Source organism: Larimichthys crocea, chromosome XVII, assembly GCF_000972845.2.
Source record: "Larimichthys crocea isolate SSNF chromosome XVII, L_crocea_2.0, whole genome shotgun sequence".
NCBI classification, from domain to species: domain Eukaryota; kingdom Metazoa; phylum Chordata; class Actinopteri; family Sciaenidae; genus Larimichthys; species Larimichthys crocea.
The window spans coordinates 4713088-4739256 of record NC_040027.1 but is presented as its reverse complement, the minus strand read 5'-3'; the positions used below and the strand labels follow the sequence as shown (position 1 = coordinate 4739256).

The 26169-nt window shown below is 43.6% G+C and overlaps 1 protein-coding gene across 1 annotated transcript; it reads left to right on the top strand.

Moving 5' to 3' along the window:
- Positions 1–17983: 17983 nt before the first annotated feature.
- slc3a2b (solute carrier family 3 member 2b) lies at positions 17984–25899 on the top strand. Its single transcript, XM_019254410.2, has 8 exons — positions 17984–18457; positions 19688–19878; positions 21571–21744; positions 22029–22126; positions 22996–23138; positions 23613–23928; positions 24557–24616; positions 25407–25899. Exons 1-8 carry the CDS (start codon positions 18129–18131, stop codon positions 25752–25754), a joined length of 1659 nt encoding a protein of 552 aa, XP_019109955.1. The 5' UTR covers positions 17984–18128; the 3' UTR covers positions 25755–25899.
- The last annotated feature ends 270 nt before the right edge of the window (positions 25900–26169 follow it).

The following is a 26169-nucleotide window of genomic DNA, read 5'->3' as shown; positions in this document are numbered from 1 at the left end:
AGAGAGAGAGAGAGAGAGAGAGAGAGAGAGAGAGAGAGAGAGAGAGATTTTGAGTTTTAACCAATAATTTATTCACAAAAAAGAAAATCCACCTTTACACCACAAACTGCGCAATCCAACAAATCAAAGAAATCATACAATGAAAAGCAAAACAAAAACAAAAAAACCCCAAAACAAGTTAAATTAACAAACAAAAGTAATTTCCAGTTCATTTAAAGTAAAAAGTACAGCCTCATAATCCCACACATTCAGAAAAGCTCCCACATCCTTTATCTCAACATGGAACTCTGTATTCCAAAATAATACGTGCTCTAACCAAATTCTTGAAAATTAGTAAGCAATCACACCTCTGCCCTCTGTCCAACTTTTCCTTTCTACTTAAATAAATAGCCAACTTTGCCTGACCAAACAGGAAATAAAATAATCGACCATTCTTCTTGTTCTTATCATACGAGAATCCAAAAATGAACATTTGTTCAGTAAACTGCTCTTTAAAGGACTGCAATAAAGTGTGAAGTGCTCCAAAAAGAGACAATAGTCTCGAACAATGCACAAAACAGTGAAATATAGTCTCTCTGACAGGACAAAAAGGACACTGATCTAAGACTGTTTGATTTAACAGTGACACCAAAGCATTCACTGCCACAATCCCATGTAAAATTCGCAAACAAAATTATTTTTTGTTAACGGTGGTTTATAAAGCATGCCCCATACAGGTTTTACCTCTGCTCGCATTTTAAAATGATCCCTCCAAGGAATGTCTACTCTTCCATAAAGTTTTTTTTTATTTAAGACCTTGACACAGCCTTGATAAAGTATCTTTCCCCCCACAGAGTTCAGTGGGATCCACGTTTGACCCTGCTCCAGCAGGGAACTTCCACAGTCTATAAGTTTAGGCCTAATGCACAACCTGGGAAAAGGATCAGAATCATCAGGTGTCAGTTGTCCATCAAACCATCCTGCCAGCAGCGCTCTGTCCTCACTCGACAGTGCCTTCCTGAAACTGTCCAACACCAGACCGATCACCCGAACAGATCGGACCTCCAGCCTTTGCGGCAGAGTTGCAGCATTGTCCAAGTGTGCTCCAGCCAGCTCCAGCAGATGCCGGAATGTTGTTATGCCCTTGTCCTTAAAAGTGTCATACATCAGTGGCGCTTCTTCCCAGGCAACGCCTAACCAAGCACCCCTAAGAATTGGCTCCCTCAGAAGCCAATATGAGGAAGCGTCAAAGCCCAGTCTGCCTGTTTGCATCTGTCTCCACACATTAAACACACTGCTAAAAAATGGTGACACACAATGCAAATTTGAACAATCCATGAAAAAACAGTGCCTTCCTAAAACCTAACTCACCAATTTGCCTAAAGATAAAATCGGCAGCCTGTCTCAATGGTAAATCTGATGGGCCATAGAGAAACCTCTGCAAAAAAATTAATCTAAAAGCCGCCTTCCTGCTGGCTAGATGTACCAAACCCTGCCCACCATCCTCTTTTGACAAAAATAAGACACTCTGAGGTATCCAGTGTAATCTATCCCAAAAGACGTCGACAATAATACTCTGTAATTTACCTAATGAAGTTGCTGGAGGTTATATTACAGCCAGGCGCTGCCACAAAGTAGAGGCCACCAAGTTGTTAATAATAAGTTTATGCCCTCTAAACGAAATTCGGGGTAACAGCCACTTCTACTTCTTTAACCTCCCCTCCACCTTTTCTACCACTCCCTTCCAGTTTTTCAATTCCTCTGACTGGTCACCCAGGTGAACACCTAAATACTTGATCCCACTCTTCAACCACTTAATACCAGCAGGTAACTTAGGCTTATTGCCCTGCCATTTCCCTACTATCAATGCCATGCTCTTTTCCCAGTTTACATTAGAAGAGGAGACTTTACCAAAGCATTCTGTAATCTTTACTAGTTTCTCAATGTCACTTTCACCATTTACAGCCACCGTAATGTCATCTGCATATGCAGAAAGATGCAAGGGTAAAAAAGGTATCCCTTAGTTTTACTCCCATTAATTGTTTTCTCACTTGACATAACATAGGTTCAATGGCTATTGTTACGTTTCCATTTATAGGCGGAAACAATAATGCTGACAACCAACAACGAAAAAACTTAGGGAAGACAAAAGGCAGTCAAAAGATATTTATTTTCCATTTTTTAAAGGAAACAAACGTAGGTTTGGAACATGTGGGGGGGGGGGGCAAGAACTGTGGGGGTTGTGCCAAATAAAACAATTAAAGTACAAAAAAATGGGTCTAGCTCAACCTGTTCTGGGAGTAACAAAAGAACAAACAAAAAGGCCTCACTATCTGTTCTACCAAAAATACCCTAAAAGAATAAAAATACATCGAGGGCAACAACCCATAACCTAGTGAGATAACAACAGATACTATGTGTGCAAGTGTATAGGGTACCCCAGCCTTACCTCAGTTCTATCCCCACCACCACCACAAACCTTCACGGAGCATGAGTCAGTCAAAAACCAAGACAGACAGAAAAGAGGGAGAGCAATAAAACAGAGGGGCATTTAAAAAGGTGTCCTCTATCCCTGATAGGACGAGTGATTGGAGGTTGAACCAATCCTAGCCCTTCTGGAGCCCACAGGTGGTAGCCAATCCTCCCCTTCTCACCTGAAGGAAAAAAGGGAGGAGAGAGAGAGAGAGAGAGACACACACAAAAACCTGTACACGTAACAGCTATAGAATACAGCATACCTGACATTGCACAACCTTGACGAATACCCCTCTCTATGGTGAAAGGAGCGCTTAAACCACCATAAACTTTCAATACACTTTCAATGTCACAATAAAGAGTCCTAGTCAAGGCAATAAAACCCGGGGGGGAAACCAAAAGCCTCAAGAGTTTTCCATAGGTATTTGTGCTCCACCCGATCGAAAGCCTTCTCTTGGTCAAGAGAAATCAGACCAGACTTTAAATCCAATAGTCTAGAGATATCCAAATAATCCCGAATTAATGAAATATTATCTCTAACAGATCTGCCAGGGACACAATATGATTGATCAATGTGAACAACCTGCTCCATCACCTTTTTTAACCTATTTGCCAACACTTTTGAGAGGATTTTATAGTCAGCACACAACAGACTCACTGGCCTCCAATTTTGATCTCACACAAGTCTCCTTTTTTAGGGAGAAGAGTAAGGAATGCTCTCCGACAGCTGATAGGCAATCTACTCCGGACACACTGTCACTTAGGACCTCAAACAAGTCCTCCCTTAATATGGACCAAAAGAACTTATAGAAGTCAACAGGAAGACCATCCAAACCCAGAGTTTTGCCATTTTCCATACTCATCATCGCCACCTGCAGCTCCTGCATTATCAGTGGACCCTCCAGTTGTGTGCTGTCTTGTGCTGCTACCTGTGGCAGATTGTCAAAAAAAACCCTCAGACATCAGCTGATCCTGTTTCTACTCACTGGCATAGAGTTGGGAGAAGAACTGCATGGCTCTTTTCCTTATGTCAGATGATTTAGTGAGATCCTTCCCATCAACTGATCGAAGGCAATGAATGAGCCAGCTCTGACCATTCTTCTTCTCAAGGTTAAAGAAGAACTTAGATGGAGCATCCATTTCAGAAACATTTTGAAAACATGATTGGACCAGTGCCCCCTGTGCTCTAAGCCCCAACAGATCTGCCAAAGTAGCCTTTTTGACCTTGAGTGCCTGAATGTGGCCTCGATCTCCTGTGGAAGCACTTAAACTCTGCAACTCCATTATATTAGTCTTTATCTCTTTAATCGACTGGGTGGTCTCTCTTGTGACATTGAAATTATTGTTCACAAAACTTTGCATTCTGTATTTTGCCAACATCCCACCATTGTTGTAAAGATGAAAACTGGGACTTTACAGACCTCCATTGTTGCCAAAAGAAACAAAAACATTCTCTAAAATGGCCATCATTTAACAGCACAGTGCTAAAGTGCCAGTATGCACTTTTAAGTTTGACCCCATTTACAAAAACATTTCCTATTACCAAACAGTGATCTGAAAAAAACTACTGGACACAAGAAACAAGATCTAAAAAATTGCACCGGATGTTTAAAACAATCAAATCTGTCCACCCTCGCTAAAGAGATACAGTTATCCTTGCTGTGTGCCCAGGAATACTGTCACGTGTCCCTGTGCTTAGATCACCACACATCAATCGAGGTCTCAATAATCCGTTTCAACATCTTCCCTGACTGAGCATTGGGTTCTAAATGATTCCTGTCCAGATCATCAGTAGTACAGTTAAAATCCCCTCCTACAATTAAAATATCTGTTGAGGCGCAATTTGACAAGGTGTTTTCTAATTCTTCGAGGAAAATGTGTCATTCACCAGGATTCACTGGGGCATATACATTTAACAAGACTAGGGTGGACTTCTCATATTTAGCAACCACTTTAATTAATCTCCCTTTAACAATCTCTTGTAAATCAAAAGAAATAGGCAGAAAACTCTTTGAAAAAGGATTGCTACCCCAGCACTCACTGTGCTCTTGTGACTAGGAACAATATTTCCATCCCATTCCCTCTTCCATTCAACTTCATTTTCATTAATACTGTGGGTTTCTTGAACAAAAGCAATATCAATACATTTTGTCTTTAAAAGATCATAGCACATTGTTCTTTAATCTCTTGCTCCATTAAAATTTAGAGATGCAATTCTGAAACTACTCATGGCCAAACATAAGGTGGTCAGAAAATAAAAATTATATGATGCTTTTTGATTCATTTATAGCGTTGTGCTTTCACCTTATGAACCAGTTTCCTAAGACGATAAATCTTTGTGTCCTTCGGCCCATCAGCACCTCTCTGTCTCAACCACTGAGCAGACTGAATAAACAACAACTGGTTTGGAAAAAAAATCCTCCACAGCCACATCTCTTTTTGCCCTTTGGTCACTTCTAGGAAACTTCGGATTTGCTCAAGACTGTAGCCATTACTCTTCTGGCCATCAGGAATAGACGCATCTGAAAGCTCATGCTCACTGTCAGTATCAGAGAAACCGTCTGTATCACTTTTCCTTCCTTTCTTTGGTTTAACTATTCTTGAGTCTCTCCTTGTTTTCCTGTTAGAGGATGGCACTTTGAAAATGTTTCCATCATGCAGTACACTTTTCTCCCCACCATCTACAAGCTCGTCAATATTCATTTCTTCCTGTTCCTCTCCAACACTGTTTTGACTCAGCTCACTGTCTACTGCCGCAGTGGTTGCACATTCTCTGTCCTGCCGCGCATCTGTGCCAGGCTCCTGGGCTGTTGTTTCCCTATGCCCCACCTAACTCCCGCTGTCTGCCTGACCTCCGCTGTCTGCCTGACTCCCGCTATCTGCCTGACTCTCACCCTGTGCACCCTGTGCGCTCTGTGCGCTTGGCACAGGCTGCGGCCCCTCTTGCCCGCAACCAAAACACTTCATTGTCTCCGTAGTCGCAAATATTGTGTAATCAAAGCCATCAACTTTAAACTTCATAACTACATTAAGCTCATCCTCGTCATTAGTTAAAACCATGAACACTTGCCTTCTGAAAGACACAACATGCTTCAACTTGGGTGATTTACAACCCGATGGGAGCATTTTTATTGCAGACACTATCTTGCCGTGCCGTGAAAGCTCTCTCTCTCTAATACCGTATCACTGATGAAACGTGGTAAATTGGACAAGATGATTTGTTTCGCTGGATTAACCAGGAGAAAAACTTGGACAAACGTATTTCTCAAAACAATTCCTCGCTCAACCACGATAACAAACTTTGTCTATTGAATCGAGAAAAATCACGACAGCACCGCTCATCCTAGATGCTGCCTTCAAACTATCATACCCCACAACTTCCCCAACCGCCAAAACACACTCCTCCACCGAGTGATCCACACCGGCTGGTATTTTAATGCCATGCCGCCGGGAAAGATTCCTGAAACCCCTGGTTCCATTGTTACTGCCCGTGGCGGCCATGCCACCGAACAGCGTCCCCCCTGCACCACACGAGTGATTTAGAAACTTGAACAAAACGACAATGTGAAAAACACCTGTGAAACACCAAGAAGCAAACCTTAAAAAAGGAGCACATCCACTCTTCAAATCACACCGACACTTTCCGCCACCACTCAGACACCCAGACTCAGGGAAAGAAAGAGAGAGAGAGAGAGAGAGAGAGAGTGCTACTACTACTACTACTGGTAATGATAATAAAAATCTGGCCGTCCGTCTGTCCGTCCGTCCGTCTTCTCCCGCTTATCCGTAGTCGGGTCGCGGGGGCAGCAGCTTCAGCAGGGAAGCCCAGACTGCCCTCTCCCCGGCCACTTCTGCTAGCTCTCCCAGGTGGACCCCAAGGCGTTCCCAGGCCAGCCAAGAGACATAGTCCCTCCAGCGTGTCCTGGGTCTTCCCCGGGGCCGCCTCCCACTTGAGGCAGGATCTCATCCCCGACCCGGAGACTGCACTCCAGCCTTTTCTGGCTGAGAACCATGGCCTCGGATTTGGAGGTGCTGATTCTCATCCCAGCCGCTTTGCACTCGGCTGCAAACCGCTCCAGAGAGAGCTGAAGGTCACGCTCCGATGAAGCCAACAGGACTAGATCGTCCGCAAAAAGCAGCGACCCAATCCTGAGGCCACCGAACCGCAGCCCCTCAACGCCCTGGCTATAAAGGTTATGTCGGAGGATAATAAAAAATAATAACCATAATAATAGTAATAAAATGAACTCAGCAAATAAATTAACTTTTTGAAATCAGTCAGTCAGTCACACACTCACAGGCAGGCAGGCAAGATCAAAGCCAAAGAACTATGATGTCATCAGATTCTGGTTCTAAATTCCAAGAGATCAAAGCTAAAGAACTATGATGTCATCAGATTCTGGTTCTAAATTCCAAAGCAAAGTAAACAAGTTTTACAGAAGATGAGCACATGATTTTATTTTAATGTAAAAGGGAGAGAAGGAGGGAGAGAGAGAGAGAGAGAGAGAGAGAGAGAGAGAGAGAGAGAGATGGTACCCTGGTACCAACCCAAGTAGGTACCGCGACCAAAAAGTACCGGTCCTCAGTTTACATTCCGCAAGAAAGTAAAGACATACCGGTACAGAAACTAGAAGCTTTTTTCCAACCAGCAGCACAACTGTGTGATTAGCTTGTGGGTGGCTAACCTGCTTGTACTGTGACAGCTGCGCAGCAAATAAACACAAACGTTCATGCTCACTTGTAAAATACACTAAACAACGTGCACACAATTCCGCTGCAAAACACACTTGCGTGTTTTCCCATTTGTAATCATCAACACTGGCATGATAGCGAAGAGGCACATGCACATGGTGACGTTGGCTATTTAGTCTAATTACAATAAATAACAAAATATCATTGTGACCAAATGTCGCTGAAAATGATGGACTAACTGCTGATGACATTTATGCATAGTATTTCTGCTTACCTTTTCCATGTGCACGCCAAAAGACGGATCTGCTTCTCAAGTTTCCTTGCGATGTCGATGTCTTCTCACGCAATGTCACTTTGCTTTTCCCGGCTACCTGTATTAACTCAATTGCCTTACTTTCTGGCAACATGAATGAATCTAATGAATGTTTAGTTGTTTGATTTCATGCAAATCCAACATGATTTATTCATGTTCACCTTTGAAACATGAAATTATTGCTTACATAACACGTTAGACTTTAGTTAACATAACAGCCCACCAATTTCCTTTTTTTGAGTGTACTTCTTCTCATCATCATTAATTATTATCATTATTATTATTATTATTGTTAATAATAATATTGTTTCCAGTGAGCGTCTTCATTTAACAGAAAAATACATCAAACAAACAGCACCAGGATTAAATAACAATCAGAGCAACTTTTGCAGCCGTGTGACAGTTTCAGTGACAGTGAGATGGTGAGCTCATTAATAATTAAAGTGAAGCTCTGAGGCTTTATATCTGTTATAATTCAAGATTTCAGCATTGAGCTACAATCAGGATACTAACCAAAAAAACTTCTTATTGATTATTATAAAGTTTCGGGGAGTTCCCGTAACCATGGTAACTCACAGTGCCAGAGGAGAGGCCCTGAATGAAGCCGTTCACACAAATACACTGCAGTCCAGACACACAACAGGAGACTCTCTGTTCTCTAGAGTTCTCATGTGTTGACTGAACTTTGAGTTTCAAAGTGACGTCACAGCTCTGTGACGCAGTCACGATGAGTCCATGCAAGCTAAGCAGCTAATCTTTAGTGCTGATGCTCTGTGTTTAGATCCCGCCATGTGTGGGTCACTATACTGTCATTGGTCAGGCGCGTCGCGCGCGCATGCTGTAAACGATACCATTGGCTGTAGAGTGTGACAATCTGTCAATAAAAATCGGCCATCAGCCAACACTTTATTGTTCTCCTCCGATCTACATTGATCTCATAAGTTGCCTCTGTGAACTCTGAAAGACGGAAATCGAATAAGGAGGCTGTTTTAAAAATGTAAGGAGTAGAAAGTACAGATAATTTGTTATGTTGCTGCAGAATAGACCCAAAAGCAGACTAACAGGGGTTTATTAGATAGAGGTCGGCAACTGGGAATGGCCGACGAGGAGGAAATGGCAGAGCTGAAGCAAGGGAACCGTGAGATGGTAGATGGCAGGCTATCTGGGCTGGCGGGGGAGAAGCAGATGGAGAGAGCAGGCAGGCGGTTCTCTGGCAGGAGGTGGTGGTAACGGTCCTGTGCACAAAGAGACTGGTTAAGAACAAAGAAAGATAAACTTCCAAAATCACTTTCAAAAGAGGCCTGAGCGTGACTACCACTGTAGGCGACAACGATCTGGCGAAGACTGGATGAAGAGCTGCTGAGTTGATTAGTGGATTGGTTGCAGGTAAGACATATTGGCAGCTGGTGATGATAGCCACTCCAAGGGAGACAAGACAAACAAGACAGACACAAAAGGGGAGGGGAAAACAGTGGAATGAACTAAGTGGAACTAAACTATGACATAATTGCGGGAAAATGTAAGGCATAGAAGTAAAAAGTCAGCTGAATAATAATAATTACTCCAGTATAGATACCCAAAAATTCTACTTAAGTAAGGTAAAGTATTTGTACTTCGTTACTGGACACCTCTAAAGCATGAGATGAGCAGTCATACTGGAGAGTAAGTAATACAGTTTTGCTGTATATGGGTATGTTTAGTAATTGTTATATTTATTGCTGATTAGAAAACTATTTACAGGACAGCATGATTAGAAAACTATTTACAGGACAGCATCAGCATTGAGCTTCAGATCAGATTTATTTATTTTTAAAATTATTATTATTTCTAGATTTTATTTCTAGGTGTGTGTGAGTCTGAGTGAGTCACACCGAAAATACACTGAATGCGGAACAGCTCCGGAACGGCTCTGCTCCGGAACCAACTCACACATAATCCATTTGTGATATGGTGCCGCTCCGCTGGCCACTGAGTGTCACAAGAACACACAAGATCTCGCAAATGAACACATAATCGGCGACATTGCCGGCTGTAGTCTCTTGGACTCCTGCAATGGTATTCCACGCTGCATCTTTTTTCAGGATGTGAGGTGTCATAAATGATAGGTTGATTTTGGACCTCCAGAATCAACTACTCCTCATCCATGGTTTCGGTTTTTGTGCTGAATTTATGCGCCATGCTCCGGCGTCCATGAAAAATAGATGCTCTGCATACGTGTTGCGGAGGGCTGCCGGTCTCCACGGTTGTTCCAGAGCCGTGGCGCAGAGGGACCGGAGACTGTGTGAGCTGACACATTGACTAACATTGAAACGTATCCGGAGCTATTCTGCAGTGTATTTTAGGGGGAGACGACACACTGAGGCACCGAAGTAAAAAAAACAAAACACACACAACACACAGGGGAGACGACACAGTGAGGCATCAAAGTGAAAAAGTCAAAAAGGAAAGTAATAAAATTGTTACCTGTGCATGTAAGATTGTTCTGTTGAGATTGTGTTCTAAACAAATTACAATTTGTTTGTACTCTTTTGTTTACTAAGTACTTCTTTTGTTTCCTGAGTTGTGCATTTGGGTTCAGGTGCTTGTTCTATTAGTTAAGCACATACCACACAGACATAAATACAGTTGTTTTGTTTGAAACCATGAAAATGATACTCCACTTTGTCCGTACACCTGCAACCTTTTGGCTGTTTTCAAACGAACAAAATGCAAAGTCACATTACAGGCTCTGACTTGTTCACTCTTGACTGTATAGCAGGGTGTGTTTTACAGTAATCTCCAGTGATCCTGACATGGGCGCATTAGTGAGGAGGACCACCACACTAAACTGATGAAGACCTTCTACCACTCTTGTATCGAGAGCCTGCTGGCATTCTGTATCACAGTATAGTATGGGACCTGCACTGAGGCCGACAGGAAGAGGCTTTTTATTTTTATTTTTATCTTTTATTATGATAAATGTAATTGCATTTTTCAGTCTGTCTCTCCTCATCCATATTAGTCTGTCCTGGTTGAATTGTTGACCTTGTAAAGCATTGAAGTAACTGTGTTCCAAAAGTTAACATCTGAGTGCCAAGATACACACTAAGGATGGGAGAACAGTGCTAATTTCATAATCCAGACCAGTCCTCACTATTAGTCTGTACTTCCAGGGAAAGTATGCTCTACTTACTTACTCATTTCAGGAAAAGTATGCTCTACTTACACACTAAGGACATCTCTTATCAAGAGTGATCCAACCACCATGTGGGACACCCTCACATTGTTGTACTTACAGAGTATGGATGAGAGAATGTGGTTTCTGTGTCTGTTATAAAAACATTTAATAACTCTCTAAATGACTCATTATTGTGCATTTAAAGATGTATATTAGTACACTACTGTATTGTTTGTGTTGTGTATGTTCAGTTACTCCTCGTCCTCCTTTAGTGATAACGGTACGTGTATTAAATGTAGTTTATTTGTAGCTCTGGAGGCGAGGGTCAGTGAGTTAGAGGCATGGTACCGCACCACCAAACAGTCAGTAGTTCAGATAGTTAGCCAGTCCCCTGTAGCCGGTGCGGTACCACCGCAGGTAGCTTCAGCTAGTCATCCCCTAGCAGGTCCTGAGCAGCCGAGAGGCTGGGTGACTGTTCGAAGGAGGCATAGCCCCAAACTGAAGCCCACGGTACACCACCAACCGCTCCACATTTCTAACAGATTTTCCCCACTCAGCGACACACCCACTGAGAGGTCAACTCTGGTCATTGGCATTGCAATTAGAGACACTCTCAAAGTACATCAGAAGTGCCTGAGTCAGTCTCACATTCTGCCCAACTTATCCTGGTGGATAGACTTTAAACCCCAAGATAACACCACAAATACTACCAGAATTAGTCAGAGATAATGTTTTTATTCATGCAGGTGTTAATGTCAGCATATTCTAGTCTGGAGACAGATGTCTGTTTACACAGATTGGACCGTCAACAGAAAGCTATCTATTATGTCTAAGAAGGCAGCAATAGGTCTCTTCGACCCTGGCCACCACAACAGCATTCTGACCTGTACAGTGATTGATAAAATTGCTTAAATGTATTGTCAACACCACACCGGCTCTCCTTACCCAGCATATTCCTCGCTAATGTGCGGTCATTGGTAAACAAAATGGATGATATAAGACTTCGTATCACCAACAGTAAGAGACTTTTGGACTGTAACATCTTTATTTTCACCGAAACATGGCTGAACAGCGGCATACCCGACGATGCTATCCAGCTAGCTGGGCACTACACACTCCGTGCGGACAGATCAGCTGATGATTCCGGTAAGACCCGAAGCGGAGGTATGTGCATCTTTATTAACAAGGCTTGGTGTACGGACTCTGTTATCATCGGAAAGCACTCTTCAGCTAACTTTGAATTCATCATGGTTAGACGCAGACCGTTCTATCTGCCCCAGGAGTTCACATCCACCATTGTTACTGCAGCCTATATTCCACCGGATGCTAATGCAAGGCTGGCCATGATGCTAATGCAAAGCTGTACTCAGCCATTAGTGATCAACAGACTGCTCACTCGGAGGCTGCATTTATAGTTGCAGGTGATTTTAATCACTCAAACTTAAAGACAGTGCTCCCTAAATTCCATCAACACATTCACTGCAACACAAGAGGAAACAAAACTCTGGATCATGTTTACACAAACATAGCCGGAGCCTACACCGTGACCCCCCTCCCCCACCTGGGACAGTCAGACCATGTTTCTCTGTTCCTCATCCCCAAGTACTCACCACTCATCCAACGTGAGAAGCCATCAACAAAGACCATCAAGGTTTGGCCTGCAGGAGTCGACGCTGCACTCCAGGACAGATTCCAACACACTGACTGGGGTGTGTTTGCTTCTCAGGCTACCTGTGGCTCTTATACGGACATTGATACCTTCACCTCCTCTGCACTGGACTATATCAACACCACCATCGACAGTGTCACGACACAGAAACGGATCACCACGTACCCAAATCAAAAGCCGTGGATGAACAGGGAGGTGCGGCTCCTGCTGAAGGCTCGCAACACCACCTTCAGATCTGGTGACGAACAGGCCTACAGTTTATCCAGGGCTGACTTGAAGAGGGGCATCAAAAAGGCCAAGCACCGCTACAAGCAGAGGGCTGAGGAACACTTCAACAACTCCGACCCCCGGCGTATGTGGCAGGGCATTCGGGTCATCAGCGACTTCAAATCAAACAGCTTCACCCCGCCATCCACAGACGTCTCCTTCCTGAATGAGCTGAATGACTTCTATGCTTGTTTCGACAGGAACAACAAACAGACTGCTACCATTATCACACCATCTGCAAACCACCAACCCATAACACTCACCCCATCAGATGTCCTCACCGCACTGAGCCGGATCAACACGCGCAAGGCTGCTGGCCCAGACGGCATCCCTGGCCGCGTGCTCAGAGCATGCGCTGAGCAGCTCGCAAGAGTTTTTACGGACATTTTCAACCTGTCCCTTGCTCAAGCAGCTGTGCCGGCATGCTTCAAATCCACCTCCATCGTACCGGTGCCGAAAAGCTCCAGCCCGAAGTGCCTGAATGACTCAAAACTTGGAGAGCTGGAAATCAACAACTCCCTCTGCCACTGGATTATGGACATTCCGACCAACAGACCGCAGCATGTTAGGTCAGCCCACTCCTGCTCCACCACCATCACACTCAACACAGGTGTACCACAGGGTTGTGTGCTCAGCCCATTCCTCTACTCCCTCGTCACCCATGACTGCAAGCCGGTGTATGGATCCAACTCCATCATTAAGTTTGCTGATGACACCACGGTGATTGGCCTCATCACCAACAGCGATGAGGCAGCCTACAGGGAGGAAGTACAGCACCTGGCCATGTGGTGCACTGACAATAACCTGCTCCTTAAACAAAGACCAAGGAGTGGACTTCAGGAGAAAGAGGGGTGGCACGCACGACCCCATTCACATCAACGGGACGGCCGTTGAGCGTGTCTCCAGCTACAAGTTCCTGGGGACCCACATCTCGGAGGACCTGTCCTGGACCACCAACACCTCCGGCCTGGTCAAGAAAGCTCACCAGCGTCTCTTTTTCTTGAGAGCACTGAGGAAACACCACCTGTCCTCAGCTGTCATGGTGAACTTCTACCGCTGTGCAATTGAGTGCATCCTGACCAACTGTGTTACAGTGTGGTATGGGAACTGCACAGTCGCAGAGCGCAAGGCACTGCAGCGGCTAGTGTAAACTGCCCAACGCATCACAGGAACTCATCTCCCAACCATTAAGGACATCCAGAGGAAGCGCTGTCTGCGTAGAGCTCACAGCATCCAGAAAGACCCCTCCCACCCCGCCCATAAACTGTTTGCCCTCTTGCCTTCCAGCAGGTGCCTCAGGAGCCTCCAGTCTAAGACCAGCAGACTGAGGAACAGCTTCTTCCCCAGAGCTGTGTCTCTATTGAACTCCACCCCACGCTAACCCCCGCCCTCCTATATTTGCACTACTGTCTGTATTTTGCACTGTTGCATCTGTACCATTTGTAAATACTGTAAAAAACTGTACAACACACTTGCACATTCTGTACAATACATCTGTATACCTGTTGCACTTGGTATACTTGTTGCACTTTTTTTTGCACTACCTGAACATAACAAGACTGTATATACTGTAAAAATTCATACATCACATATATATATACATTAATACTCTGCATATACTCACTTTATATACTACTGCTTGTTTGCACTTCTGGTTAGATGCTTTTCGTTACCCTGTACTTGTACGTGTGTAATGACAATAAAGTTGAATCTAATCCAATCTAATCTAATCTAATCTAATATTCAAGTAAAGTTACCGAACTCGATTCTCCTCTTGCTTGAAGCTAACACTACACAGCATCCTCTAGTTCAGCTTCATATCAAACCTGGGGCTACATGGCCTAACTATAACACATTGACAAGTACAGTCACATAGCGATAGTAAACACTGACCTTTTCATTTACTTGTTCCTTCTTCGTATTCTTCTTCGTATTCCTCCTCTTCTTCGTATTCTTCTTCGTATTCCTCCTCTTCTTCGTATTCTTCTTTGCATTCCTCCTCTTCTTCGTCTTCGCATTCGTATTCTTCTTCTTCTTCGCTCACATAAAAAACCACAGGTGCACCGGCAATAATAGTCCCCAGTTATTCTCTTCAGTTTGTGGAGTTTTTTTGTTTGCAGCGTTTCTTTTTATTTGCAGCGGCGTTTCTTTTATTTGCAGCGCTGTTTCTTTTTGTTTGCAGCGTTTCTTTTATTTGCAGCATTTCTTTTATTTGCAGCATTGAGGGTTCCCGGCCACCGTAGATTACGGTTACTTTTAACACAGTTGAACAGGTCATTGTCGTGAGCTCCCTCTCCCTCTGCCTGGTAGGAGCACTAATTATCTGCCACTCTGCTGATTACTCTCACCTGTCTCTGCTGCCACTCCCTCGTTAACCAGCCAGCTGCTCCTCATTTCCTGCTAACCATGCCTTGTATAAAGAGCCCTGTTTCCCAGCACACATTGTCAGATCGTCTGCTAAGCCAATGCCTTTCCTGCCTGCTACCTGCTACTACTCTGACTCCTACCTGTGATCCCGGACCTGCCCGACCACCCTCTGCTCTACAACCCCGGTAACTTGACCTGCCTTCTGCCTTTTTGACCACGATTTCTGCCTTGCCCTTGACGGTACTACTGCCCTGGAGGTTTTGCCCTGCCCCCCAATAAACTGTTGAAACGTATTGCTCGTGTGGTCCTCGTCTGTCCAGATCCCTGACAGTCATAGTTATGTTTCTGCCACAACTGAGTAATTTCTTCTGAACCGCTTTACTAGTGATTGGAAAAACAGTTCTTTTGATTGTACTAAAATCACTAGAACCGGTTCATTCAAAAGATTCAACTTAAAGGATGCATTCACCGGCTCCTTCAGTGCTTAGCAGGAGCCCTAACTGCATAGTGCATAGTTCTCTAACTCCCTGAACTGGTAAACAGCAATAGTTGGTTGTATTGAAAAGGGTGATGATAGTAAATACAGGACTTCTAATTGTCCTCGTAATTTTGTGGCAATGATCTTCAACTGCTGGTTAAGTTTGTTTTTTATTTTCTCACTTCAACTTAATACAATGAATATAGCATAAATTATGACCACCGTAAGAGTTTGTGCCTCATTAAAAAACATTGGCTAGATAGCGCTATGTGTCCATCTCTTACGAGCGCTGTAGTCTGACTGAACGATTCCTGTAGCAGGCGCAGTAGCGCGGACATTAAGCTTTTCAAAATAAAAGTTCCTCTTACCACAGTGCATAGAAAGGCATACAGGTCCTCTGTACATAAACAAAACTGACTGCTAGTAGAAAGATATTAATGCAGTATCAAAAAATAGAAATTATCTTGCATATTAATAAGGTAATTCACCTAAAATAATGGACCTTTTATGGGGTCATTTACAGGACTGTTGTGGGCAACTTTGTCCCTCTTTTCTTTTCAGTGGGCAACTTTGTCACTTGGACTGAGCTGAACCATCTACATTGAGTTGTAGATGGTTCAGCTCAGTCCGACAAAGACAAAGGAACTAATAGTGGATCTGAGGAGGCGAAAACACCATTGACCCCTGTTTCCATCCAGGGGGTCCCTGTGGATACTGTTGAGGAGTATAAGTACCTGGGGGTGTACTTGAATAAAAAATTTGTAACCCTGGACAAGAAACACAGAGGCTGCCTACAAAAAGGGCCTAAGCCGACTCTTTTTACTAAGGAGGCTGAGGTCCTTTAACATCTGCCGGACAATGCTGAGGATGTTTTACGAGTCTGTTGTGGCCAGTGTGATCTTCTTCGCTGTCACATGCTGGGGCAGTGGGCTGAAGATCGCAGACACCAACAGACTTAACAAACTGATCAGGAGAGCTGGTGATGTCGTGGGGGAGGAGTTGGATACTCTGATGACCGTGGCAGAGAGGAGGATGCTGGCCAGGCTTCAGTCCATATTGGACAATGTTTCACACCCTCTCTACGACACATTGGCTCTGCAGAGGAGCTCCATCAGCAGAAGACTCCTCTCTCTTAAATGCACCACAGAGCGACACAGGAAATAATTCCTGTAGGTCTGAGTGTGGGGAGAGAGATGGCAACCATCGAGTCTTGGGGTGGAGGAGATCATGGATCTCTTACACAACCTCCTTGATAGAGACAAGTGGAGTATGTACTGTATGTATGTAACCACCACACCACACGTCTAAGGACAAGACCTACAGTGGCCCTGAGGGGAGAGCAGGAAATGGTGTTTGCTGTCAAGCTGTCTCTGTGTATTTTTACTTATTCACGCCTCTGGTCCCCAGCAGCAGGGGAACAGAGGATTATGGTGATTATGGTGGCCTGGTAGTGACAAGCACGGATTTACATCTGACCTCCAGCAGCTTCCTCCAAACCCAGCAACTGTAGCACCCTGTAAATAATAAAATAAAAATAAAATGATTGAGTGTGTGTGAAATATGAATGCAGAGTTACTATCGGGCCTCACACCCCATGCAAACTGCTGGTCGTAAAAACAGACAAAATTAAACAAATTAACTACGTAGCATATTTACACATGTAGAAGCATATTTAGAAGAATATAAACCAGGAAGATGACCAAATCTGAGCAAGTAAACAAAGTCTGGCAGGCTAAAGGCTCCGCTTCAGAAGTGGCCCTCCGTTCGGCTCCGCGGAGTATACATGGCTCTTCTATTTTTGACTGGGGGGTTGAAGTCACATGGGGGATGGACCAAAACAGCGTTGCGGCCATGACGTGATACAGATGCCCTGCTGCATGAGGATATACAGTTTTTAGCACTTTGGCTTCATTTCAAAGTCACAGAGGTTGCCGCTTGGTCAGAAGCCACTGGAAGGTCTGACTTTAGTACTGACTGAACAGCACCCTTGTTGGGCCACCAGAAGCCACAGCTAGGTTAACCCAGACAGGAGCAATAAAACAGGTCTGTGATCTATTCATACAAAAAGACAAGATGGTGTAAGAAGTTGTCAGTCAAGATAACAAACACTTGATGTGAAGTACAGTCATATGAAGCAGCTAGAAAGTGACACAGAGCGGGAACCTGGAACACATCAATCTGCTGCTGAACTGCCTTCATGGAACAGCGACATATAATGTTAGCCTGCACTGTTAACTTGGCTAACATGTTACAAAACTTTCCCAGAGAAAAGAACATTTGTTTGATGACATTATTAAACTGTTAGGAAACATTATAACAATGTTACAACTTTTGCAAAACGGTTGCAATTCATACTGCGTTAACGGAGTAGAGACAGAACAAATGATGAAAAGAAGAATGCTGAATGCTTCTCAGAGTTGAAAAAGAAAACAACCAACATGAAAGAAGTCATGAGATCATCAAGAGATTTTAACTTAAGATTTTGAACTCATTCTTACAGTGTAAAGGATCTGAATAATGGCTGAGGCGTTCACAGACTAATTCTCACATTTCCGACAGCACTTGAATGCAGCATCAGCTGCAGCGCTGCAGTCAGCCCTGTGACTCAGACAGACAGTCAGAGAGACAGACAGACAGGCAGGCAGACATCACGAACAGCGCCCCGTTTCACGCATACGCCTGTGTCTTTCATTTTGATTAATTAGCGGTAAATTGACGGATCCTCGCCGGTATGAACACGGAGGAGACGAACGTGGATCTGAAGGATGCTGAGACCAAAGATGCGCAGCCGAAGGAGGCGGCGGATCCCGCTCAGGTCAGCGCGGATGCTGACGCGACGGAGGCCGATGTGAGCGAAGCGGACCTGGACCAGGAGGAGCAGGAGAAGCAGCCGATGACCGGAGGAAAAGATCAGGGTGGGGACGCTCCGTCCGCCGGTGCAGAGGTAGCGGGGGCGGAGAAGAACGGCTCCGTGAAGCTGAAAATCCCGGAGGAGGCGGAGGAGGTGAAATTTACCGGGCTGAACAAAGAGGAGCTGCTGAGGGTGGCCGGGACCCCGGGGTGAGGAGCACCGCACAGGCCCACATACACACTGGTTGTACACAGACACACACTGTGTGTTATGTGAGTGCAGACTGACCTGTCAGGGTGTGGCACTACACAAATATGCATATAATATGTACATATGAACACGTATGAATGGATCACATGCACGAAGAGCCCAACTCAACTGTGATGTTGTATCTGTAAAAAAACAATGCTCTGGGTATCCCGGGGCTTCAGTTAGCTACACGGTTGCCTATTTAGTAATCTTTCCTAGGATGGCAAAGGGGTGCAAAATATGTGATAAATTTCCAGAAACTAAGAAGGAAGTTAAGGTTGGGAATTTTGGAAATATTCCACATCGGAAACTGGGAATTTATGAAAATTAACTGTTAGCTGGGGGTAATTTAAATTAACTGGATCATATCCAAACATAAATCTAAACATTTTGTCTTGTCATGTCAGACATGCAAAACAATAAAAAAAACATTTCAACAGATTTATTTGTAAGTAAAACGTCATCAAGTTTGAATTATTTTATTGTCTTCAATAGTCTCTGTGTGCTCTGGGCTCTAAAGTGTGGTCCAGGTTCAGAAATCACCTGCGCAGGTAGGGGGCGTGGCCTCAATAGCCCTGCAGTAAGCAGTGTGCTATGTGCATGTGATAGCAGATATTCAAGTGTACCTGCATGAAATATGATTGTTTTAGTCAAGATTATGCTGAAATATATTTTCCTCAAATGTATCTAAGTTCCCTGTTAAAGGCCAAACTTCAATTTTGTTATTCCCATAAATTCCCGTTAATTCACATGGAAAGTTTCCAACTTTACAAATTTTGCAGTCCTGTTTCCATCATAAAGTCTGTTAATCACCTTTGTAGTGTAACGTTATTGCCTGTTGGTCTCAGAGGCTGTGCTTGAAAACTGGTTCTGTTTCTAACAGCGGATTCAGTTAGCAGCAGTTAATTAGCAGTTAGCTATTTTAGCAAGTGTTTAGGCTAAAGCTATCTGTCCATCAAGAAACTGTGTAAATGACAGAGAGCTGAAGCTGAGAAGCTGGAGGACATCAGAGGGAAAAGCAGCAAATATAAAATAATAATGAATGAAATGAATAAAATCTGATCCAGTTTGACCAAAATCACTAAATAAAGTTATAAAGCTGTACTTTTGTACAGTAATCAGTGAGGCCCGGACACAGTTGCATGTAGCATGTCCATTCATGTTCTAATTACCCTCCCATGTTCCCTCAGCTGGGTGCGGACCCGCTGGGCGTTGCTGGTGGTGTTCTGGCTCGGCTGGTTGGGGATGTTGGTCGGAGCCGTCCTCATCATCCTGCAGGCTCCTCGCTGCAGAGATCTACCCGCCACCAACTGGTGGAACGAAGGCCCGCTTTACCAGATCGGAAACATCCAGGCCTTCACCGACACCCGCAACCTGAAAGGTAAGAACACCAGGCAGGAAAAAATTTGTCAGGTAAAATGACTGTAACACACCCTTCATCTAAATTACTGTGTGTGTGTCTTAACATTGCTGACTGCATGTCTGCTAGGGGTGTAACGATACACTAATCTCACAATACGGTACGATACACGATATTGAGGTCACGATAATGATACGATACGATATTATAACGGTATTTCTTAACAGCCTTGAATGAGGAACATATGACTGGAAAAAATGGTCTTTTATTTAAAAGACACAAAATGCAAAACAATGCTGTGCTTTTACCCTATTGTTACAGTTTGTAATGCTTTATAACTGTTTTAACTCTTAAAGGGCAAGTCAGGCCAACCATTTTCCACAAACTGAACGAAAAGTAAATGTCAGGTATGCATCATATGCATTTCAGTTTCCTTACAAGTAAAAATATTTTGACACAAACTGAATAGTTTCTCTCATGTATAACTTGACTTTTCTTTCTTTTCAAGAAATTTTACAACTAAACTCAAATTAAATAAATAAATAAAAGTAAATGTAATTCGCTGTGATGGCGCTGCATGTGGCTTTGCATGTTGCTAGTGTTAGCTGCGGTGTAGGGTAGGGTTCTCTTACAATGTTTGCAGATTGTTTGCGTCAGCCACTCGGCCGCCGTTTATATCCACAATTGGGAATCCAAAATGCCGCCACACCGGTGACTTAAATGTGGCGGGGGCGTCTTCTATAGCTACTTCGTTTTCCATTCTGACTGCAAATCCTAACGCACACACCCCACTCAAACAACAAGCATAGGAAAGAGGAGGGGGGGGGCGCAGATTAGTCACCCACTAGCTCAGAGCGCCCTCTTGTGTTAAAACAAAATCACTACATTGAAAAAGAAATCAGCATCTGCTTGTACTGACTGGATAAATTTGTCCCAATATCGCGCTACAGTTTGCCACCTCCACGACACGTATCGTGACGTTTTTGTATCGCGAAATTTCGTGACACGATATATTGTTACACCCCTAATGTCTGCTGACATTAAGCAGAAGTTAAACATTTTAAACTTGAATGCAGTTTGTTCGCACATGTGATGAAATTCCATCCAAGTGTGATTTCACACTTTCACGCTCTTCCTCACTGCGTGTGTTTTTCTGTTTTTCTCTTAAACTTTTCTATCCTTCCAACATTTTATGGTTTATATAGACAAAATAATATACACTGAACAAAAATATAAACGCAACACTTTTTTTTTTGCTCTCATTTTTCATGAGATGAAGTCAAAGATCTAAAACATTTTCTATATACGCAATAATATTACAAAATAACTATTTCTCTCAAATATTATTCACAAATATCCATAACTATCTTTTCATGCATGTATGATCACCTGAAAATAAGAATCTTTTAAAATGTGTTACTTAAACTAAATAGTGACTCTAAACAGGGTCCTTATAGTGTTGTTTCTCCTTTACACTAAGAAGGTGAGTGTGATGTGAGGAGATTGCAATACAGCGATGAGTCCACTAGAAGCAACTAAATTCTAAACACTGGACCTTTAACTCATCATTCAGGATGATAATTTAACCTTGGTTAAGTTATCTGGAGAGTCACAGAGGAGCTAGGAGTTAGTATCTATCAGAATTGGAAAAGTTTGAATTCATGCTGAGGATAAGTTCCAGCTGACACGCCCCCCTCCCTCCTCTCCCCTCAGGTGTGGAGCAGAAGGTTGGCAGCTTGTCTCAGCTGAAGGTTAGAGGTTTGGTGGTTGGACCGATCCATGTTGCTCCAGCGGATGAAGCCATGAACCTAAGATTCGAGGAGGTTTCCCCCGAAGTCGGAAACCTGGAGCAGTTCAAAGGCCTTGTACAGGCCGCTCATAAGAAGGGTGAGTCATCAACATCTCATTAAGGTGTTGATTCTCTGTGTGTTGATGATATTTTTCATTATTTACGGCATCATTAATGGATTATTCATGTGAACATATCACACTAAATCTAAAGTCCGATTACCTTAAAGTCTCCATGAAACAGGAAGTAGATTTCTGTTTACTCTCAGATACAGAGGGACTTCATCATGGATATTGATTGGTGTTTACAGTAGCCAATGTCAAGTGTGCATTACACCCTTACAGCTATACATTGCAGCTAGCACTATGATCTGTGTCTGCAGGCATCTCTGTGGTTCTGGATCTGACTCCAAACTACCAGGGATCATCTGGACCCTGGTTCTCCAACATCAGTGTGACCAACGTAGCTGAGAGGCTGAAGGTGAACACTTATATACAGTCTCACGGGGGGGACAGGTGGGTGTCGTTACAGATTTGTAGATTAGAAGGTGGAAGAGGCAGGACTGTCAAGATAGCGGTCACCAGAGCCACTTCAGAAACTTGGGTGATGTCATGCACACGCTGTCGATTCTTTACGCTGTCATTGGTCAGAAAACAAATCTCTGAACCAGTTAACATTAAATAGATGTTACCCTGCCGGCACGCTACTACAAAGTCTGTGTGTAGGAGTATAATATGATTAAAAAATAATTCACAAGAGGGTGTGTATTACTATCATTATTGGCATGACAGTAATGATATCAGCTGTCAGCTCTCTAATGTAATTTATGATTATGCATCTGTTAGCAAATAAATAATTTGGCAGTTTGTTTTTAAAAATAAATATTAATTGAGTTCACGTTATCTGTCTTCACAATGACTAAGACCTGGAAAACAGTCAGTCAGTACAATAGACTGTTATGTAATGGAATCCAGTGTACTACTTCAGCAAGCAGTCTGAGCCTTAGTAACAAGCTAGCAATGGAGATAATGCCTTGTTCCAGCCGACTGATGTTAAAGTGTTTTTATCTAATGAAATATCGTGCTTCAGTATATGAATATACTTCAGCTACATAGTTGAAATTGTGACCACTTAGGACGAGAAATGTCCAGCACCCCACACTCATCCCACTTTTGACTGTTATATGTGCACCATCCAGGTACTCACAACACACTGACTTTAAACAGATCTGACCGTTTGAAAGCACTTATGGACGCAAAATAGCAATTTTAAGTGTAATTTTCCATGTATTGATGTGTGTAGACAACAGGGGGTGCTGTTGTTGAGTCTAACTGTTGACGTCTCCTCAGTCTGCTCTGGTGTTCTGGCTGAACGAAGGGGTGGATGGTGTGCAGTTGTCGGGGGTGGAGCGAGTGGCCAGCGTGGTGCCATCTCTGTGGGCCGACATCCGAGTCATCGTCCAGAACGGGACGGACGACCGTCCCAACAAAAGGTCAGGAACGAAAGTGGGACCAGGTCCACAGCTCATCCAGGTCGGGCAACAAACAAAACAAGGCAGTTCCATCTGTCGCTGACACAGGAAAAAAAGATGTGAAAGCAGTTTACCACATCAAGAGACAAAGATAAACCAGTATACCCGTGGACAACATCTACAAGTCCAATTTTTTACACAGGCCTGGAGCCCAAAGCTAGACGTACGGATGACAAAGACACCATTCACCTAATTACAATTAGTGTAGCATCAACATGATTTAACATCTGTTACTTCATGAGAGAAAAGTTACATGATGTTAATTTAATCAAACAGATGGTTTTAAGTGTTCTCTTACAATCAAATCTTGAAACTGTTTCAGTTCATTTGCATGAATTGATTGAAAGTTTAGATGTCAGGCTTTTGTTGAAAAGATCGACTGTGATCTTCTGAAACAAAAAAAACTACCTAAAAATCTGACACTGTGTTTTCCAGAGTCTTGATCGGCGTCACAGAACACTCCTCGGCTGAAGACGTGTCCGCCCTCCTCTCTTTTACCGGCGTTGACTTGCTGATCTCCAGGGTCCTCCTCCCACGCAACATGGACGCTACGGACCGCGCTGAGACCGTCCAGCTCTTGTACTCATCCCACAACCAGACCAAGCTGGCCTGGAGCCTGGGGGGGCTGGGCGATGGTCACCTGGCGTCACTGGTGGGCCCGGCTCTGGTCAAACTGCACCAGCTGCTGCTGCTCACACTGCCCGGGACACCTGTCGTCAACTACGGAGATGAGATCGGCCTGATAGACAAGGTGAGCACACAGTAATAAAGTAAAAAAAGAAATATATACTGTATAGCATAAATATTCACTTACATATTAACAAGTATGAAGTAGCAGAAACTGGAAATACTCAAATAAAGTAGAAATATGGCAAGCACAATAAAAACGAAACAAACAAAACAATTATATTTTAACATTCTTTGCAAGACAGACCCCTTATTATACAGGTGTTGCCTTCAGGCACAGCAAAGCACGGACTGTATAAAACTGGACGTAGTCTCTGTGACGTCCCCACAGACTGTAAAAAAATGGATGTAGTCTCTGTGACGTCCCCCACAGACTGTAAAAAAAATTGATGTAGTCTCTGTGACATCCTCCACAGACTATAAAAAATTGATGTAGTCTCTGTCACGTCCCCCCACAGACTGTATAAAACTGGATGTAGTCTCTGTGACATCCCCCACAGACTGTCTAAAACCTGGTAAAGCTTTCAGGTCTGCAGGTGAGACAAAAATGTGACCAATCCTTAACAGCAGGGTAACTTTGATCAAATCATGCACTGTCCTAGCTCAATCTCGTCACTTTACACATTTACATTTTTGAAGAGTATTCATGTCATCTCCTGACTGATCTTGACTTTTTATCATCTCTGTTAAAGGGCACCAAGTTTCCCAAGATGCTTTGGGAGTCTGATGAAGAGCTAAATGGGACCGTGCAGGTAAACAAACACATCATCAACTTAACATTAAATCACTGCATGTTCAAATGTCTTTTTTATACTGATAATGAGGGAAAAAACAGCAGAATCACATGAAAACTGAGAGTACGTCAGTACAGAGTACAAGCAGCAGTACAAGGGAAAACAATACTTGTATTGGCAGCACCAGCACTTTTCTTCAAAGCAGAAGAAGTTCTAACTGTCTTGTTGTAAAGGGGGGTGGTTAAGGCTGACAGGCGTTAACGGTGGCAAATAGAAATGAGTCATGTTCTCACTTTCATTTGAAGTTTTACATCCAGTCCCAACAGCTACATTTTTGAACTGTTTGAAGCACTTTCAGTTCTTTGACTCTCATTTGTCTGAAGTGTGAAAATATTTTTGGTTTATCATGAAACTGTGGTGGGGTCTAGATAAATAATGGGAAACACTGCAATTGTAGTCTTGAAATAAAATCATGAGCCCACTTTGTCTGAGACACAGTAAAAATGTGGACGATTTAGAGACCTTCAAAAAGTGGACTAGAGACCAAGAACAATCTTGAGTACTACAAACACTGGCAGCAGTAGTAGAGATAATAGTAGCAGTTGTAGTAGTACGTGTACTAGTATCAGTTTGAATAGTTTTAGTGGTGGTGGTAGTACTGCCAGCAGGAGCAGCACCAGTGGTTAGTTTTAGTTTAGCAGCAGTAGTAATACTGTTGACATACTATGTGCTAAGTCAAACCTTCAGTTTTAACAGTTCTTGTGGGGTCACACACGTGTATTAATCTGCTTCCTCTCCATCTGTGCAGGAGGAGCGAGCTGAGCGCCTCTCGTGTCGCAGTTTTTTCCGCAGTCTGAGCGAGCTTCGTGGCAAAGAGCGCTCCCTGCTGTTCGGAGACTTCCTGCTCCTCTCCAACTCCTCCTCCTCTCTGGTGTACCTGCGAGTCTGGGATCAGAGCAAGCGTTATCTGGCTGCCTTCAACTGGGCAGAGGATGCAGCTGTGCTGCAGCTGAACAACGCAGCGCTGCCTCTGCGGGCTGAGGTCGTCTTCAGCACCAACAGCAGCGCGCTGCCTGCAGACAGCAGCGTGGACCTAGCAAACTTGCAGCTCGGCCCTGGGCAGGCCACGCTCCTCAGTTTTCCCTACACCGGATAGAGTATATCTATTGGAGCTCAGTGAGGTGTTATTCAAATGTTCTGGTTCATAAATGTTTCCTCACTCACATTTATTGTTGAATATAAATGTCATTGTGATGAAGCCTGGTGTCTCTGTATCATGCATGCTGTGAAAGCGAAATAAAAACAAAAGAAAAACATTGAAGTCTTCTGTGTGATTAAGAGAGCCGGCTGAATGAACCGGACCACCTGAAGCAGGCTGAGCTTGCTGAGCTGGAACTGAGGAAGTCCATCCTTCGTGGTGACAGTGTCTGTATTTGAGCACTATCGTGGAGGATGTTTTTTAGCTGAAAGAGGAAGTATTTAATGCAGGACTGCATAGAATAGCTATGGTGTGTGTTGTAGAGTTGGGGTTCAGCTAAATGTTGATCAACTAGACAAACAATAAAACCTGG

Coding starts and splice junctions, on each gene's coding strand:
- slc3a2b (XM_019254410.2), top strand. CDS start 18,129: ATGAACACGGAGGAGACGAACGTGGATCTGAAGGATGCTGAGACCAAA. Junction 21,745..22,028: donor ACAGGCCGCTCATAAGAAGG/GTGAGTCATCAA, acceptor CTGTGTCTGCAG/GCATCTCTGTGGTTCTGGAT. Junction 24,617..25,406: donor AGCTAAATGGGACCGTGCAG/GTAAACAAACAC, acceptor CCATCTGTGCAG/GAGGAGCGAGCTGAGCGCCT.